Source organism: Tasmannia lanceolata, unplaced genomic scaffold, assembly GCF_043159265.1.
Source record: "Tasmannia lanceolata isolate RefF3 unplaced genomic scaffold, GAP_Taslan_0.1 ptg000003l, whole genome shotgun sequence".
Lineage (NCBI taxonomy): Eukaryota > Viridiplantae > Streptophyta > Magnoliopsida > Canellales > Winteraceae > Tasmannia > Tasmannia lanceolata.
The window spans coordinates 16,141,120-16,157,288 of NW_027518680.1; the positions used below are offsets into that span (position 1 = coordinate 16,141,120).

General features: G+C 39.7%; 1 protein-coding gene across 13 annotated transcripts in view; it reads right to left on the reverse strand.

Moving 5' to 3' along the window:
- Nucleotides 1-16,169, reverse strand: part of LOC143852494 (uncharacterized) — a 56,480-nt gene that overhangs the window by 21,781 nt on the left and 18,530 nt on the right. For 7 of the 13 annotated variants that reach the window (XR_013236779.1, XM_077361945.1, XM_077361883.1 and 4 more), the window contains 4 exons: nucleotides 12,831-12,916; nucleotides 12,624-12,690; nucleotides 12,327-12,468; nucleotides 1,352-1,415 (listed from right to left, as the gene is read on the reverse strand). Coding sequence is in view for 8 of the 13 variants with exons in the window: in XM_077361945.1 (XP_077218060.1) it covers nucleotides 1,352-1,415; nucleotides 12,327-12,468; nucleotides 12,624-12,690; nucleotides 12,831-12,916 (359 nt within the window). In the remaining 5 variants the exon portion in view is untranslated. Of the gene's footprint in view, nucleotides 1-1,351; nucleotides 1,416-12,326; nucleotides 12,480-12,623; nucleotides 12,691-12,830; nucleotides 12,917-16,169 lie in introns of all 13 variants that reach the window. The other 6 variants (XR_013236782.1, XR_013236786.1, XR_013236783.1 and 3 more) reach the window with 3 other exon arrangements.

A 16,169-nucleotide genomic window follows, 5' to 3' on the forward strand; every position in this document is an offset into this window, starting at 1 on the left:
TATGGAGGCAAAAAATGGACTAATTTGTGAAGGTTTAAAGACATCCATTTTACCTCCACAAATCGTAGGGTTGGGATGATCCTATGGATCTGATTTTTTGTAGACACCCTATCTATGTGAGGGCCTTTAAAATGGATGGCTTGGATCACCCAAACAATGTGGGCCCCCACTGTATTTTAAGCTAGTGTGTAGAGAACTCTCTACACATATGTGTAGGAACCGTTTTCTCATATATATATATATATATATATATAGAGGAAAGTGTTTCTAGTCCGGCCGACTAGAGATCAAATGAATGCTTTAGATCACCCAAATATGTGGGACCCATGTGTTTTTGGGTGGCAGACTAGAGAATGATCTCTAGTCGGCCGGACTAGAAACACTTTTCTCATATATATATATATATATATATATATATATATATATATATATATATATAGTTCAAGGAAATTTAAAGCCGCATTGGCAATTTCTTCTAATTTTTTTAGAAAATAAGGAAAATGGGTTGCATCACAGGAGAAAGGAAATCAAAGCATGCTGTGCCGCCGAACCGGATCGACCGGTTTACCTGTCCTTGCCTAACGACCAAAGGCGGTGTTTTCTCACAAGATCAGAACTTTCTTTTGGCAAGGAGAGCAGGTCGCTGGCACTGAGGTGGATTGGATGACCAAAAGTGTTCAATTCATGAATTCATATCATTCAGGTCAATATGATAGATAAGTCCAACAGGAGTATATGCTGCTTCACAAAAATCACGAACAGTTTATGACTAGGGACTATTGCAAACTTTTCGCAATAGTGACTTGAAGTTTTGAACCGCACGAGGTCTTGCATTGCAAGTTAGTCAGAAATCCAATTTGAAATACTATAAGGAGCTATCAATAACACTAACAAAATCATAAATGCCATGCCTTTTATGAGGGCCTTCAGCCACTCTCAAGCATCAAGGCAAGAAGAAAGAAAGAAAGCTCCTCCAAAGGAAATATTGTGTACTCATGAAATCATGCGCACAAAGACTTGGCTAAAGCCACATTGGTATAGCAAGGCCATCTAGTGAAAAAACCATACACATAAAAAGCATGTAAGAAAAGAACTTGAGAACAATGTAGGGAGTAGCAACTCAACAGTCAAGGGCAAATTGATGTCTCCTTAAATAAGGACTAGTCTGGTCTACTTTTTCAAGACTGACCCTCAAACAAATAGCAATACATAGAAGTCCAGTTCCGAAAAAATGCAAGAAACATCTAGCAAACATACCAGCCATACAAAACATATGAGATTAAAAAGAACGAAAATTGCGGACAAAGAATTGCAGCACAAAATGAATCTTTTTTGCTACGTGCATGCTTACCATGCCCCGTCTTTTGATGATTTAGCCTCAAATTCTAACTCAGATAGATCTGGGACCTTTGCACCTGTGTCCGAATTAAGAATGAGTACATTGGACTACAGAAATAATGTTGAGAAGCTACATTAAACGTACCGTATTATAAATCACAACTGATGCAAGGAGTCCCTACTCAATCCTGAAATTTAAGCAAAACAGATATCCCTAGAGTGCTCTAGCCATGAACTCGAGGATGGCGACAACCAAAGCAGAGGTAGAAGCAGGTATGATTAATAGTCCACAGAAGCTGAGAAAGAGAATTCATGGCTAAGGGCTCTTCTTTGGGAAGGTAGAAAGCAGGTGTGAAGAGTCCAATGATTTGTAAGGTTGGAGGATTTCTTATTTAAGCTCTTGTTTGAGTCGTCACAGGAAAGCCCCTACCTTTTCCTGTGTGACTGTGACTTATCAAACAAGAAATCCTCCAACCTTCTTCCTCAGTCAACCAACAGACCCACCATAATTTTGTCCATTTACAAGGATCAGTGCGCCTTATCCGTGATTTTACTAAATTAATTGAGGTAAGACTTTTATAAGAATAAAGGGGATATTCAGAGTTGCACCAATTACCGGGGAATCAAGCTAATGAGTCACACCATGAAGCTTTGAGAGAAGGTAATTGAGCATAGACTAAGAAAAGAGAATAAAGTGTCAGAGAATCAGTTTGGTTTCACGCCCGGACGATCGACTATGGAAGCTATCTTCTTAATTTGGCGGTTAATGGAGAGATTTAGAGAAAATAAAAAAGGACCTTCATATGATTTTCATTGATTTGGAGAAAGCGTATGATAGGGTTCCCAGGAATGTTATGTGATGGGTACTTGAAAGGAAAAAAAGGCCTACTAAATATGTTGATGTGATTAAGGACATGTACGATGGAGCAGTAACTAGTGTCAGAACCATGGATGGCACGTCTAGTGAGTTTCCAATTACAATAGGACTGCACTAAGGATCAGCTCTAAGCCCTTATCTTTTTACGCTAGTTATGGATGAGCTTACGGAGGGTATCGAGGATGAGGTGCCGTGGTGTATGGTATTTGCAGATGACATAGTATTAATCGTGGAAACCAAAGCAGGAGTAAATGCTAAGTTAGAGTTATGGAAAACTACTTTGGAATCCAAAGGTTTTAGACTAAGTAGGACTAAGACAGAATATATGGAATGCAACTTTAGTAATGTAAGGAGGCGGGATGAGGATGTAGTAAATATGACTGGACATGGATATCTTTTGCTATCTTGGTTCAATTCTACATAAGGAATGAGAGATTGAACAGGATGTTAACCATAGAATAAGAGCAGGTTGGTTGTAGTGGAAGCTTGCCTCAGGAGTTCTGTGCAACCGTAAAATCCCTACCAAGTTGAAGGGAAAGTTTTATAAGACAACTGTGAGGCCAGCCATGCTGTACGGCTCAGAATGTTGGGCCACCAAGAAGCAGCATATCCATAAGATGAGTATAGCAGAGATGCGAATGCTTTGATGGATGTGCGGCCACACAAGTTTAGATAGAATTAAAAATGAAGACATTCATAAAAAGGTGGGGGTGGCACCAATTGAGGAGAAGATGAGAGAGCACTGCTTAAGATGGTTTGGACATATCCAACCTAGGCCTTTGGATGCTCCGGTGAGCAGAGGCGACTCATGCCAAATTGATGGAGTAAAAAGAGGTAGGGGCAAACCGAAAGCAACTTGGGTAGAAACAGTGAGAGAAGACTTGATAGCTAGGAACATAACAGAGAACATGACCTTGGATAGGATAGAATGGAAGAAAATGATCCACGTAGAAGAACTCAACTAGAGCCAGGATTAGAGCCGGATAGATTCCTTTCACCTTCTTCATGAAATTTTTCTAAAGGATTCATTTAGCCGACCCCAACTATTTTGCGACAAAGGCTTTGTTGAGTTGAGTTGAGAATTAAGGTGAGACTTTTATGAATCAACAAGTGTCGTTTAAGCAAACTAACGATGTTTCTAGGATTGCTTCAACGTTGTTCATTGCAGAATGAAAACAAATAATCAACATTAGATTGCAAACTTGCAAAGTCAATTTAAGGAAATGTTATGATAAAACTACCATGAGGACTACAGCTAAACTAGCATCAATACTAGAAATGCAAGGAGAAGCCAGTACCTAAATTATGACCACACAGAGTCAACATAACAATCAACCGTTGGTCTCTCCAATCAAAGATGCATTGTTAAAAGGACAGTACTTCAGAATGGGAACTTATTCAGGGCAGTCAGTAAAGAAAACAATTCCAACAGCATACTATTGCCAATAGAAAAAAGAATATGAAGGAAAGGTACTTGGCTATGGATTGCCCCATGATGGGTCTCTGAGTAGCAAAAGTACCATAATAAAAAGGGACTGATGAGCAACAAGCTTAACAAAGTAAGCAAGCACGTAATGCAAAAGCTATTGGGTTGTAAAGACAGTCTTGGCATGCTTTCTATAAAATTACCAAGATGTCATGTCCTACAGTAGAGAACTCTACAGATCCATCAAAATCATGATTTGTAATGAACCAATCATTTGGTAGTTATAACTAGAAAGATGTATGAAACTATGAAAGGATGGGTAGTAAATTCTCAAAAAAATAGTACAGATAGCATTGCCTACCCAAAACAAAGAAGTAAAGGAAATAAAGCACAAAATACAATGTTCAGAGACAGTATACAAATTCTTCATGAGGCAATAGTTGTATATCAATTCAAGTCATGAATTTAAGACTAAAAAATACATGATGTATCGGACAAAAAAAAATCCAAGATGTATCATATCATCTCAATGCAAACGTTGTGCCCGATGATATAAATAGTGTACGAGATGATATATCTAGTCATTTGTTTGTATCATCGTCGTTTGTTTGTATCATCCTGCTTACTAAACCGATATATATATATAGCATTACCTGTCAATATCAGACTACACTTTAGTCCATGTGTCAAGTGTATTTTTGTCAAATTGCTTCATATGTGCATACATGTGCATAAATACATACATTTATATACGCATTCATACATTTATATCATATATATATATGGGAAATGATATTTCCTCTCCTTTGTCCTTACCCTTCCCGCTCCTCCTAGTTGACATTTTCATTTCAGATCGTCTGTTGCTATTTTCATCGTTCATGTCGTTCGTTGCTACATCTTCATCATTCATAATCATAGAGACATCTGTGGGAGATTCTCAATAATAGGGCTTAATAAAAAAATGCGTATAGATCTTGAAACATAACACAGATAAGAAATGAGGCAAAATCAAATTCAGGAAAAGGAAAGAGAAAACTCAAATCCAATTGTTCTCCCAATCTCTCTCAGAAAAGATATATATATATGTCTAGTGTTCTGACATCAAGTGAAGGGCATTCTTGGCCACAAAATATATATATATATATATATATATGTGGCATTCTCTCTCTCTCTCTCTCTCTCTCTCTCTCTCTCTCTCTCTCTCTCTCACACACACACACACACACACACACGCCTCTTTTTCCTCCCTCCATTGTTTCTCTCTCTCTGTCTCTTACTCTCTCTCTCTCTCTCATACTTCTTCTCCCCTCCTTCTATCTCTCAACCATCATCATGTAGATCTCTAACATGGTATCAAAGTTGATGGTGTGAGAGATCCATATCAATAATAAAGATTCTTTATTCTTCTCCGTGCCTCTTTTTTTCAATTTTTCATTGAGTTTTTTATTTCAGCCCTAACCGTTTGGGGTTTCCAACCCAAACTTTAACCAAAAATCTCATACCCCATCCTCTTCATTTACGCCCAACCGTTTTCCCAAAAAAAAAATTTATTTTTTTGTCTTATTCACAAAACCCTAGTTTTTGTCCTATTCAAAAATCAGCACCTTCGGTCCCTTTTCTCAAAACCCTAAACCCATTATTGAGTTTGTGATTCCGATCCTTAGGTCCCTTTTACCCATGATCTAAATCATATCTTATCTCTTTATTACGAAACTTGTGGTTCGTGGTATTCGTGGTTCGTTCTGTTATCCATGATTTAAATCAGCACCTTAGTTGTTGTCGGTGGTAGTTTGATGAGGTTGGATGGTTCATTTGTTGCTTGTATTCTCGGTGGTTGTGCTGGCGCAGTTGTGGTGTTTTACTTGTGTATGTTGGCCATGTGTGTTATAGCCTCTTTTTGGTCGTTTCGTCGTGGGAGTGTTGTGGTGGTTATTGTTGGTGATCTTCTTCTTGTGTTTGTTGGCTAAGGTGGTGTTGCCTCGTTGTGTCTGTTGTTAGTGCTACTGTGGCATTGCAATAGGTTGTTGAGTGCCTTCTGGCGGGTTTATATTTATTTATTTTTGGTGGTGATTGGGGTATACTTGTTGGTTGTTCTATTTGTCGGCTGTTGTTATGGATTCTGTAGAGCCCTCCGCTCAGCAACTTACTACTCTCAAGGTTGATGAGGGCCGTTCTTCATCATATACGGCTCCGTCTAGCTATTCCCATATTGAGCGTCCCCTTCAGATGACCTCAATAAAACTGGATGGGACAAATTACCCCCCCCCCCCCCCTGGTGGAAGATGGTGGTCTACACTTATCTACTTGGCCGTAGAAAAATCAGTTTTCTTGAGCGTTCTCCTCGGATTCGCACTAACTTGACATATGATCAGTGGCGTGAGGATGATGTTGTGGTTCGCTCCTTTCTATGGGGTTGTATGGCACCCCATATCGCTACGTCCATGATGTATTTGCAGTCCTCGAAGGAAATCTGGGAGTATGTGGCTACGATGTATTCAGGAGTGGATAATCTGACTCGTATCTGTGATCGTTTTTCAGATTGGTTTAGTTTTGAGCGAGGAGACAAACTTGTAGGATCCCACTACAGTGATTACCTTGCACTCTGTCAGGAGCTTGACTTATTGTTGCCCTTTACTGTTGATCTTGAGGTTCTCAAAAATCGTCAGGAAGAGATGCGGGTAGTTCGGTTTCTTGATTCTTTGGGCCCTGACTATCTCCAGATCCGTCAGCAGCTTTTAGTTCTGGTTCGCTTCCCACACTCGCAGAGGCCTTCTCTCGTGTCCAGCGTATGCAGGTACCTCAATCTGGTGAACCTCTAGTGGATGATGATCGTGGCCGTGGCGGTGGTCGCTTTGGGCACGGCCGTGATGGTGGTTGGCATGGTCGTGGCTGTGGCCATGTCCGTGAGTCAGGGGGAGGCAGAGATGGTGGCGGCCGTGGCTGTAGGGGCCGTCATTGCACTCATTGTCGTTTAGATGGACATACTGTTGATTATTGTTATGATTTACACCCTGAGCTTCGTCCACACAAGCCTGTGAATGCTTCTGCTGCTGCTTCTAATGGTATTCCTTCTTCTGTGGCTCCATCTACATCTGAGTCCCTTGTTATTCCTCATGCGGAATATGAGGAGCTTCTCCGTATTCGGGACAAGGGAAAAGAGCCAGCTGCCACGTTTGCACATAAAGGTAGTACCTTCTGTTTTCTCTCTAGTACTTCTTCTGGGACATGGCTCATTGATTCAGAAGCATCCCACCATATGACTGGTAATCCTACAATTCTTTCTTCTCTCCAACCTCTCCCTTCTATGGGACCTCGTACTGTTACATTGGCAGATGGTTGTTTCTGGCATGGGTGCAGTCTCCATCTCGACTGAACTTCAATTGTCTTCCGTTCTTTATGTTCTGTCTTTTCCTGTTAACTTGTTATCTGTTCGCCAATTAACGAAATCACTGAACTGTATGGTTTCCTTCTTCCTTCCTATTGTGTTTTTCAGGACATGAAGACTGAGACGAGGATTGGCGGGGGCCGTGAGAGTGATGGTTTTTACTACCTTGACCAGGTCAGTGCTGGTGTAGCTCTTCGTTCCTATGTGGATGCCTATCAATGGCATTGTCGTTTGGGACATCCACCTGCGGATACGCTTAGGAAGTTTTCTTTTGTTTCGGAGCCTGTTCCATCTTTTCATTGCGAGTCGTGTGAGTTAGGGAAACACCATCGTGTGTCCTTCCCTTCTCGTGTTAGTAGCAGAGTGTCTCGTCCATTTGAGCTTATTCATTCTGATGTTTGGGGTCCAGCTAGAACTACTTCATTAAATAGACATAAATATTTCATCATATTTGTTGATGATTATTCGAGCGCCACGTGGTTGTTTTTACTTAAAGATAGATCTCAAGTGTTTAATGCATTTCGTCATTTTTACTTTAAAGTAGTCAACCAATTTAAATATTCTATTAATTGTTTACGTACTGATAATGCTAAGGAATATTTCTCTGTGTCTAATGACTTTAATGGTTTTCTTTCCTCTCGTGGTATTATTCATCAATCGTCCTGTGGTCACACCTCACAACAAAATGGTGTGGCTGAAAGAAAGCTTCGTTATTTACTGGATATGCTCGTACGCTTATGTTTCAGATGAAGGTTCCTAAAATTCATTGGGGTAACGCAGCCCTCACGACATGCTTCCTCGGTAACCGTCTTCCTTCTTCAACTTTATCTTCAACTTTATCTGGGAAAACATCTTTTTCAGTCTTATATCCTCTCGGTGATCCATTTCCATTAGTGCCACGTGTCTTTGGATGTGCATGCTTTGTCCATAAACTGTCTCCAGGAGTTGACAAGTTGGAACCGAGGGCAGAAAAGTGCCTCTTCTGAGGTTACTCTCGTACCCAAAAAGGTTATAAATGCTATAGTCCTCGTCTTAGAAAAATATGTCTCTGCAGATGTCACGTTCTTTGAGGACCAGCCCTATTTGCCTGCCACAGGTTCTCCATTACATGCTGACATATCTAGCATGCATGTCCCTATTCTGATGGATCCTCCTTTGCCAGCCCCTGTGACTGTTCCTAATCTTCCAACGGGTCCTCCTGTGGCTTCTAAGGGTTCTAAACTGCAAACTTATACTTGGGGACCTCGCCAGGTTGTTCATTCTACAACTGAAGAAGCGCCATCTCCTCCCACTGATCCTCTTCTGCAGTCGAATTGTCAGCCTTCAGGTATTTGTTCTCCTACTCATGATTCACCAATTGCATCCCGTACTCGATCTCATACCGTTGCCCATCCTATATCTAATTTTGTTTCATATGACCATCTCTTACCTTCCTTTCGATCCTTTGTTTCTAGCATGTCTTCGATTACTTTGCCTAAGTCTGTTCCAGAGGCTTTGAATCATCCGGGATGGAGAGCTGCTATGGATGCTGAGATGGGTGCCCTTCACTCAAATAAAATGTGGCGGCTGGTTCCCCTTCCTTCTGGTGCACAGTGTTGGGTGTTGTTGGGTATTTTCCATTAAGTACCTTTCATATGGGTCTATTGAGCGTCTCAAAGCCCGCCTTGTCGCTAAAGGGTACACTCAAACGTTCGGTGTTGATTATCAGGAGACGTTTTTGCCAGTTGCTAAGATTCCATCGGTTCGTGTATTGATCTCTCTAACAGTTAATCGTGGCTGGCCTCTATATCAACTTGATGTCAAAAATGCCTTTCTTCACGACAATCTGTTTGAGGAAGTTTATATGGAGCAACCTCCTGGGTATGTTGCTCAGGGGGAGATGTGCTCATCAGTATGCCGTCTTCAAAAGGCGCTTTATGGACTCAAGCAATCACCCAGGGCTTGGTTTGGACGATTTAGTGATGCAGTTTTGCGTTTTGGGCTGAAGCAGTGTGTTGTTGATCATTCTGTGTTCAGTCACAAATCTAGCTCTGGATATATTCTCCTCATAGTGTATGTTGATGACATTGTAATTACAGCAGATGACAAGTACACAATCTGAAGTCCTTTCTCCAATGTGAATTTTCTACTAAAGATCTGGGTTAGCTCAGATAATTCCTTGGTATTGAGGTTGCTCGCTCTCGTCATGGTCTCTCTTTGTCATAAAGGAAATATGTATTGGAAATTTTAGAGGAGACATGCTCGATGGGGTGAAACCTGCGGCTATCCCTATGGATCCAAATGTTAAACTTCTTCCTGATCAAGGAGAGTTGCTGAATGATTCTGGTTGATATAGAAGATTGGTTGGGAAACTAATCTATTTGACTGTCGCCCGCCCAGACATATCATTTGCAGTTGGTATGGTTAGTCGCTTTATGAGTGCTCCACGTACTTCCCACTGGGCCGCTGTCATCCAGATCATCAAATATTTAAAGGGCACGCCACGTAAAGGATTGTGGAGAAGTAAAAAGCAAGATGTTGTGTCCAAGTCAAGTGTAGAAGCCGAGTATAGAGTTGTCATATACGAGTGGGGAGCTAATATGGCATCACTCATTTTTATCAGAGATTGGGATCACATCGACATCTCCAGCACAGTTGAATTGTGACAATAGAGCGACAATTCATATTGTAATGAATCCAGTGTTCCATGAACGAACCAAGCATATTGAAGTTGATTGTCACTTCATTCGTCATCGAATTCAGAGTGGTGAGATTTGAACAGTGTTTACCCGATCCGCAGATCAACTTGCAGATATGTTTACCAAACCATTGGGATGTGCAAAATTGAAAGATTTTTGTAACAAGCTTGGAATATATGATATATACATTCCAGCTTGAGGGGGAGTGTTAAATGTACTGACGTCAAGTGAAGGGCATTCTTGTCCACAAAATATATATACATATATATATATGGCGTAAGGGGGGAGAATGTTTTTAACGCATTCTCTCTCTCACAAACACACAGACGCCTCTTTTTCCTCCCTCCATAGTTTCTCTCTCTCTCTGTCTCTTACTCTCCTTCTCATACTTCTTCTCCCCTCCTTCTATCTCTCAACCATCATCATGTAGATCCCTAACAACATATATAATATATTTATATATATATACACACACACACACAGAGAGAGAGAAATATAGAGTAAATAATAGATAGCGGAAAAGGGGGAAATCAAATTGTTAGAAAGAAATGATTCAAAAAATTTCGCTGCCAACGAGACGAAAATAGACTTCTGGCCTTCTACAATCTGATGGAGCAAATCCCTTTTAACTTATAGCTTAAAGCGAGAGATTTCGAGCTCTTTCTAGTAAGTGTCGAAAAGGGGATTAAAGAAGCAGAAACATGTTTCTAAGCAAATGTGTGCATATCCGAAAATCCTTCTGTCTCTTCTTTGTTCAGAGAGGATACAAGGACGAATGTAGAAACATGCAGACAGCAGGGATTGAAGAACTGTCTCAGGTATCAAATGTCAGCTTCAGCTGAAATGTTCCAGTTTCGGTACCAACTGAATTGATATTCACTAGAAGTGAAATCACTATAAAATTTTGACCAAAATTGGGGGCATGCCGATGGAGTTTCGGTATCGTTTTGATCATGAATATGTATGGATTTCGGTTAACATGTCAAAATTTCAACCAAATTCCATAAAAATCTTCTGTTTCGACCGTTTATTTTCTTCTTCTTTTTTTGTTTGTTTCTCGAATGATGCTGCAAATGCATCAATTAATTGTAATTTGATATATTTGCACATGGATTAATACATGAAATTTCATTTTTCATGGATTTACTGTTTGAAATTTGGGGAAAATATAATTAAAAAAACCTATCAAATATGAGTGTTAGCCTTACCCCTGCTTTGCAGAGAGGCTGTTTCTGTGACTCGAACCCGTGACCACCATGTCACAATGGAGCAACCTTACCGTTTCGCCAAGGCTCGCCCTCTATGTTACTGTTAAAGTATAAAAGATAAATAACGCCTTTCTCCAACAGCTTAAGCTATTTGAGAAGTTGGTAAGTTAACATGGTATCAGAGCCAAAGGTCTCGAGTTCAAACCTCCCAGATAGCGAAAATCCACATGCAATGGTCGGCCCAAAGTGGGACCACATGTGCCACATGTTTGCCAAGTGGGCCACACGTGCAGGGGAGTGTTAAAGTATAAAAGATAAATAACGCCTTTCTCCAACAGCTTAAGCTTTTGGAGAAGTTGGTAAGTTAACATGGTATCAAAGCCAAAGGTCTCGAGTTCAAACCTCCCGGATAGCAAAAATCCACATGCGATGGTTGGCCCAAGGTGGGACCACATGTGCCACGTGTTTGCCAAGTGGGCCACACGTGCAGGGGAGTGTTAAAGTATAAAAGATAAATAACGCCTTTCTCCAACAGCTTAAGCTATTTGAGAAGTTGGTAAGTTAACAGTTACCAAATCTTTGAGAAGTTGGTAAGTTAACAGTTACCAAATCGAGGGCGATGTTACCAAATCGACTATATACCCCAGAAATAGATAACCAGGAAAAGTAAAAGAAATTTTTAAAATTTAGGAAGAGGAAAAGAAGAATGTGAAAAGAGGTTCGAAAGTTGCAATTAAAGTGAAGGGGGACATCTTGAGAAACATGAGTTGTCGCACGAACCAGTGACGACTGACGAGCTTCTGATCCAGGGGTCTTGGAGACCTGGATGACGTTGCAATGTCAACGAGACATTGTTTCGGGCTTGTCTGATTCATGTTGGTGATCCGGTTAGGTTACTTGTCTGGGTTCTGTTTCAAGTGGATCTTGGTTTTGGTTGGGGAGAGAGCTGACAGAAGATGCTAAGAAGCATGTGTGCTGGTCAGCGCCACGGTTGCAGGCAAGGTTGTGTGTGTGTGTGTGTGTGTGTGTGTGTGTGTGTGTGTGTGTGTGTGCGCGCCCGCGCCCGCATAAGCCACAAATTTGTGGACATTTGTTTGTCCAAATAGTAAGGTTAAATAAAATACAGAAGAAAAATAGAGAAGGTCGATGCTCAATTAGAAAAAGATGATCAAAGATGTGATTCGTTTAACATATTAATAATAGCAACCATTTACTAGTATAAATAAGGTTTCCAACAAAGCATTTGCAATTAAAAAATCTCTCCTCAAAACCAATAAATAAGCAAAAGAACATAAACAATGATGCAAGACCCTAAATCTCGCACATAGACAATAAATAAAGTAGTATTGATTTACTTGAAAGTATCATAGCTACAGCCAAGTGTAAAATGAACTGATTTTAGTACATAAAGCACCTTTAGAAATGTCAGAAGAACTTTCAGGAGCGTTGTTTGAGAGGGAAGCATCTGGAAGAAAAACTGTTTCTTTTGATACAATGGGTGAAGAAGTAAGTTTGGCCATGCCGGGCTGTTGCTTACATTGGAACCAACTTTGTACCTGAGACAGGGCTTATGCAAGACCAGTAGAGATATATGAAAGATTTCATATGATATTGATATGACGAATGATAGACTGAAGGGTGCCCTTGCAAAAAATCAGCTACAAGGGCGCTCAATATAAAGAAGTCCTAGTCTTAGTCAGAAATAAAAGACCTGTTTCCACTGTAAAGCAGTCTTTCCAGCACGACCAGAATCAAGACTGACATGGCGATCCACATCACTTCATCAAGAGAAAAGAGAACCATTGATTAGACTATAAATATTTATGATACATGATAAAGCACTATCGTGCATTGAAGACCTAAATAAATGGTTCACCAATGTAGGACTATAGTTACATAAGCCTGGAATGGAGCTCACTTGAATTTTTTTGTAAGTTTTTGACAGAAATTCTGATTCAAATACTGGTCTTCTGCTTTCTGAAATAACTTTTCCATTTGCTCAATCTGTTGAAATGTGAAAAGAAAATTCAAATCAATGCTTTCCTACCTCTAAATGAGAAAATTATGAGAGGATGAGTTAACCATACATAAAAAATAAAAATAAAAGGGAAAATGACCAAAAAGAAGCCGTTTTTTGGACTATTATTGAAAAAACAGTGGGAAGTTCAAAAGGACAAAAAAGAAGTGCTTTTCACTGTTCACGTTTTGTTGAGGACCGAATTACCCCTCCCACCCATTCCCTCTGACAAACATCTTTTCACCTAGTAAAAAGCATTTTTTATCCCTTTTGCCTTCTTCCCACGTCATTTTCACCTACCAAAAAGCTATCATCTTCAACCTCTACCCTTTTGGCTTTTACCTCCTCCCATTAGAGGCGTTCGGAGATTGCTGTGTAGGTAGTCCCTCTCTCTCTCTCCATTTTTCATTTTGTGCTTTGTAGTGGTTGAGGTAAATCCGTTGGATTGAGGTAAACCTTATTCAGTGGTTGTGAAACAGTGTATGTAGATTTGTAGAGTGTTTTATGAAAACTTATTGATTTGTGTTTTAGTCAATCCTCAAACATGTGTTACAGTCAATCCTCAAACACTATTAAAGTTGTTCAAATGTTGTTCATTGGATTGGAATCCATCTAGTAGATATTGTGTCATTGGATTGGATTCCATCTACTTTAATAGTGTTTGAGGGTTGTTGGAATAGTGGTTAAAAATTGTGTAATTAGTGGTTGAATGAGTATAAATAGTGGTTGCAAAACTGTCAATAGTGGTTAATGTGTGTAAGTAGTTGTTCAAACTCTTCCCACACTGGTTCGGGGTTGTTTGAATGTTATTGATTGGATTGGATTCCATCTAGTTCATATTGTATCATTGGATTGGATTTCAGCTACTTTAATAGTGGTTGGGGATTGTTGGAATAGTGGTTAAAACTGTGTTTAGGGTATGAATAGTGGTTGCAACACTGCCAACAGTGGTTAATGTGCGTACGTAGTTGTTCAAACTTAGAGTAACACTGGTTCAGGGTTGTCCAAATGTTGTTCATTGGATTGGATTCCATCTAGTTCATATTGTGTCATTCGATTGGATTTCAGCTACTTTAATAGTGGTTGAGGATTGTTGGAATAGTGGTTAAAACTGTGTGTTTAGGGTATGAATAGTGGTTGCAACACTGTCAATAGTAGTTAATATGTGTAGGTAGTTGTTCAAACTTAGAGTAACACTGGTTCAGGGTTGTCCAAATGTTGTTCATTGGATTGGATTCCATCTAGTTCATATTATGTCATTGGATTGGATTTCAGCTACTTTAATAGTGGCTGAGGACTGTTGGAATAGTGGTTAAAAGTGAGTAATTAGTGCTTGAAAGGGTATGAATAGTGATTGCAACACTGTGAATAGTGATTAATGTGTGTAAAGAGTTGTTCAAACTCTTCCCACACTGGTTCAGGGTTGTCCAAATGTTGTTAATTGGATTGAATTCCATCTAGTTCATATTGAGTCATTGGATTGGATTTCATCTACTTTACTAGTGGTTGAGGATTGTTGGAATAATGGTTAAAGCTGTGTAATTAGTGGTTGAAAGGGTGTCAATAGTGGTTGCAACACTATGAATAGTGGTTAGTGTGTATAAGGAGTTGTTCAAACTCTTCCCACACTGGTTCAGGGTTGTCCAAATGTTGTTCATTGGATTGGATTCCATCTAGTTTAGATTGAGTCATTGGATTGGATTTCATCTACTTTACTAGTGGTTGAGGATTGTTGGAATAGTGGTTAAAGCTGTGTCATTAATGGTTGAAATGGTATCAATAGTGGTTGCAACACTGTGAATAGTGGTTAATGTGTGTCAGGAGTTATTCAAACCCTTCCCACACTGTTTCAGGGTTGTCCAAATATTTTTCATTGGATTGGATTCCATCTAGTTCATATTTTGTCATTGGATTGGATTTCATCTGCTTAATAGTGGTTCATAGTGTTTGAATAGTATTTTGTAGTTCTAAAGTGGTGGTTTAAAGTGGCTTTTCATCCCGGAGGACTGCGCAAATGGTAGGGGCAAAGACTTCGTTTATCTTACATGTTGATGGATACTTGAAGAATGTCGTATCATTCGAATATGGTGGGGGACGAAGATGTGTTTAATTGTGAATCGCGAAATAAATTGTTTAGAATTTCAGTCTCTAATACACACAAAAATTGGGACCAAAGCAGCCGAGGTTTCGTTATCTTTAAAATGTCGATATGTTGTAGATCCATATCAGATCGTTTTATATGAAATTCGGAATGATAGTGACCTACAGCTTATGATGATGTTCTTTGAGAATACATGCTTCAATTCTTTGAGCCTCTACATAACGAAAGAGTATAGAGTTGGAGGATTGAATTGTCAAGACCCAAGAAATGTTCCTCTACCATTCTGTACTCCAAATGCAGGAGAGAATGCATCATTGATTCCATCTGAACGAGATCTAAATTATCGAGAACAAAGAGAAGGACATACAATCCATAGGTAAAACTTATTCAAATTAAGGGGTCTTTTACACTTCTCTCATTCAAATTTTAATTCCATTATTCTAATACACCGTTGCTCAGGTACGAACCAGAATTTAATGGAGAATATGAAGATCATAATTGTTATGGAAATCCTACTATACCGTATTTATGTCCAATGCCACCGGCTTTGAGCCCCAACGTTGCTCCTAGAAAGCGAATACATGGTTAACGACATCACATCCATAGGTACAAAACTATTCCACTAATGGGGGGAATTGTCGCCATACATCCATTTTTTATCATTCTAACTCATACCTGGCACAGATCTGAAGTGGACTTGAATGAAGATTATGATGATGGGTATTTTAATGCCATAGACCCGAGTGAAACAGAATACGACAGGACTAATCATACGACCAAATCCATGTAAAGTAATCATTTCTCTAATTGGGAACTTGTTTATTTATGTAATGAAGTATTCATCCTATCTACTAGCCTAACTATGAGTAGTAAATTCAGGAGCGATGCGGACTGTAGTAGGGATTTCGAAGGAGATGTTCATGTCAATGATGTGCAGGAAGGCAACAATGGTTATAGCAAGGAAGACGCCGATGATGAAGACTTCGATGTAGAAGGGGATGATGTACATGAGAATGTGGGTGAAGGGGATGATGTACATAAGAAGTGGGTGAAGGGGATGACGTATTTGACAATGTGGGTGATATGCTAGGCAATACCGTGACAAGGAATCCGATGCTAGTGGATGATATGGTTGTTGG